General features: G+C 47.8%; 1 protein-coding gene across 1 annotated transcript; it reads left to right on the top strand.

Moving 5' to 3' along the window:
* Positions 1-754: 754 nt before the first annotated feature.
* Positions 755-1363, top strand: LOC148791108 (uncharacterized). The gene has a single exon (XM_088890394.1). It carries the CDS (start codon positions 755-757, stop codon positions 1361-1363), a length of 609 nt encoding a protein of 202 aa, XP_088746520.1.
* The last annotated feature ends 1333 nt before the right edge of the window (positions 1364-2696 follow it).

Below are 2696 nucleotides of genomic sequence, written 5' to 3'. Positions count from 1 at the left end.
CCGAGATCCTTTTGGCCCCAAGACCGAAGGGCTTCAAGACACCCGCCCTGGAGACCTATGACAGAAACACAAATCCAAATGATCATGTAGATAGTTTCCAGTCTTTGATGCTACTCGCCGGGGCAGACAACGTCGGCCTCTGTATGGCCTTCTCGACGACCTTCAGAGAGACCGCCAAATCGTGGTATAGGATTTTACCTCCAGGATCGATCAGGACATGGAAAAAGTTCATCGACTTATTCACGACCCACTTCGTCACAAGTAAGAAGTGCCTGAAGTTCGTGACGAGCCTTCTGAACGTGGTCTAGCGGGAGAATGAGTCGCTAAGAGACTACACCAAGCGATTCAACTTGGAGAGGTTACAAGTACCAAACCTTGACCGCGTCGTGTAGCTCACTATGGCCCAAAAGGGAGTCTACCAGCCAAACTTCCATTGGCATCTCAAGTTGAACCCACCTAAAAAATGGAGGCACTCCTCGATGAGGCCGACAAGTTCATCAAAGCAGAAAAGGTTCATGGGTCTCGATTATAGCTGCACCAGGCCAGGAAAAGGAAGAGAGCAGAAAAAGAACCAAGTAGTAGCAAGCACCAGTGGCAAAAGAGCAAGTCCCCGCGCAACAAGCAAAGCAAGTCACAGAGAAAGAGCCGGTCACCACCTCGGGGTTCTAGGTCAGGTCGGTGATATAGGACCCCCCTCCCCCCAATCTAGAGATCTAGCTACACCGCCCTGAATGCCAAGCGGGGCGAAATCCTGATGGCCATCAAAGATACCGACTACGTCAAGTGGCCACCCAGGATAAGAGGAGACCCAGCAAACAGGAAACCCAACATGAATTTCCATTTCCATCGAGACATTGTCCATAATATTGAAAGTTGTCACAACCTAAAGAATGAAAATGAAGAGTTGTTCCATCGCGGTTGTCTAAGGAAGTTTATCAAGTATGAAGATAGAGAAGGGGAGCACCGACCTGCCGAGCAACGGAGAGACATGCCAAAACTGAGCAGGCAGAATGACCGTGATCAACAGCCACCTTGGCAACCGCCAGCAAAAGACAGACCGATCCGTGGGGTGATCAACATGATTATCGACGGGTCCATTATAGCGGGTCACAGCATAGCAACGGGGCAGCTATCAGTTCGGGAGCTCGAGCATGAAGACAAGAACCCGCCAAAGCGCCCTCGGGTAGAGGAGGTGATCTACTTCACCAAGGATGATGCTCGCGGGATCCAGTACCCGCACGATGATGACATCGTCGTCAAAATGATAATAAATGACTTCGAGGAGAAGCGGATACTAGTAGACTCAGGCAGTTCTGTGGACATAATATTCCTGGAAGCATTCGATAAGTTGAAGTTGAAGTGAAAGGACCTTCATCCGGAAGACACACCCTTGGCTAGGATTAGTGGAGACGTGGTGAAGCCCCTTGGCAGAATTACGGTAACAGTAGTAGCAGGAGCGAGGCCCAACATAGTCCGGTTCGAGCACACGTTCCTGGTGATCGCCACCCCGTCCCCCTACAACGTGATCCTAGGCCAGCCCATCCTGCATGCACTACGTGCGATAGTGTCAACCTACTACCTTATGATGAAATTCCCAACAAGCTACGGTGTGGGGGTAGTACGGCGCGACCAGCTAGAGTCGCAAAAGTGCTACATCACGGTGCTGAAGGGCAAGGTGAAGCTTGTCAATGACATCGAGCTGGAACCTCCCCCCAAGCACACTGATGAGTGAGCTGCACTGATGGAGGACATAATCTAGGTCCCGATTTCTGATATTGAGCCCACGAAGACTCTCCAGATCGGCGCTCACCTAAACGAACCACTCCGCTCACAACTGGTAAGTTTTTTATTAAGTAATTTAGATGTTTTTGCTTTGTCGGCAGTAGACATGGTCGACATTGAACCTAGTATTATAACTCACAAACTTAACGTGGATCCTTTAGTAGATGAGGACGTTGGGAAGCTCCTTATAGCAGACTTTGTTAAGGAGGTCCAGTACCTGATCTAGGAAGTCAATCATGTGCTCGTGAAGAAAGCCAATAGCAAGTGGCGCATGTGCGTCGACTACATCGACCTCAACAGAACCTGCCCAAAGGAGAGCTTTCCTTTCCAAGGATAGATCGCCTGGTAGACGCGGCCTTGGGGCACGAGTTGCTGAGCTTCATGAACGCCTACTCCGGCTATAACCAAATCAAAATGGACTTAGCCGACCAGGAAAAGACTGCCTTTGTAACCGATCTAGGCCTATACTGTTATAAACTAATGCCCTTCGGACTAAAAAACGTTGGAGCAACCTTCCATTGACTTGTAAATAAAGTTTTTGAGCCTTTGATAGGCAATAAAATAGAATGTTATGTTGATGACATGGTCATGAAGACCCAGTTTTCCCCTTCTTTGATTAATGATTTAGATTGTGTTTTTCAAATTTTAAGAAAATTTAACATGAACCTCAACCCGAACAAATGTGTCTTCGGGGTCACATTGAGTAATTTCCTCGGGTATATAGTGAACTAGTGTGGCATCGAAGCCAACTCAGAAAAAATAAAGGTCATTTTAGATATAAGACCACCCCATAACATAAAAGAAGTACAAAGGCTAACTGGCCAAATAGTTGCCCTGAACCGGTTTATGTCTAAATCGGGTGGCCGATGTCTACCTTTCTTTCAGGCTATTAAAAAGAACGAGGACTTCGAATG

The sequence above is a fragment of the Nelumbo nucifera genome, chromosome 6 (assembly GCF_055504915.1).
Source record: "Nelumbo nucifera cultivar China Antique chromosome 6, China Antique-T2T, whole genome shotgun sequence".
Lineage (NCBI taxonomy): Eukaryota > Viridiplantae > Streptophyta > Magnoliopsida > Proteales > Nelumbonaceae > Nelumbo > Nelumbo nucifera.
This window is presented reverse-complemented; position numbering and strand designations above follow the sequence as displayed.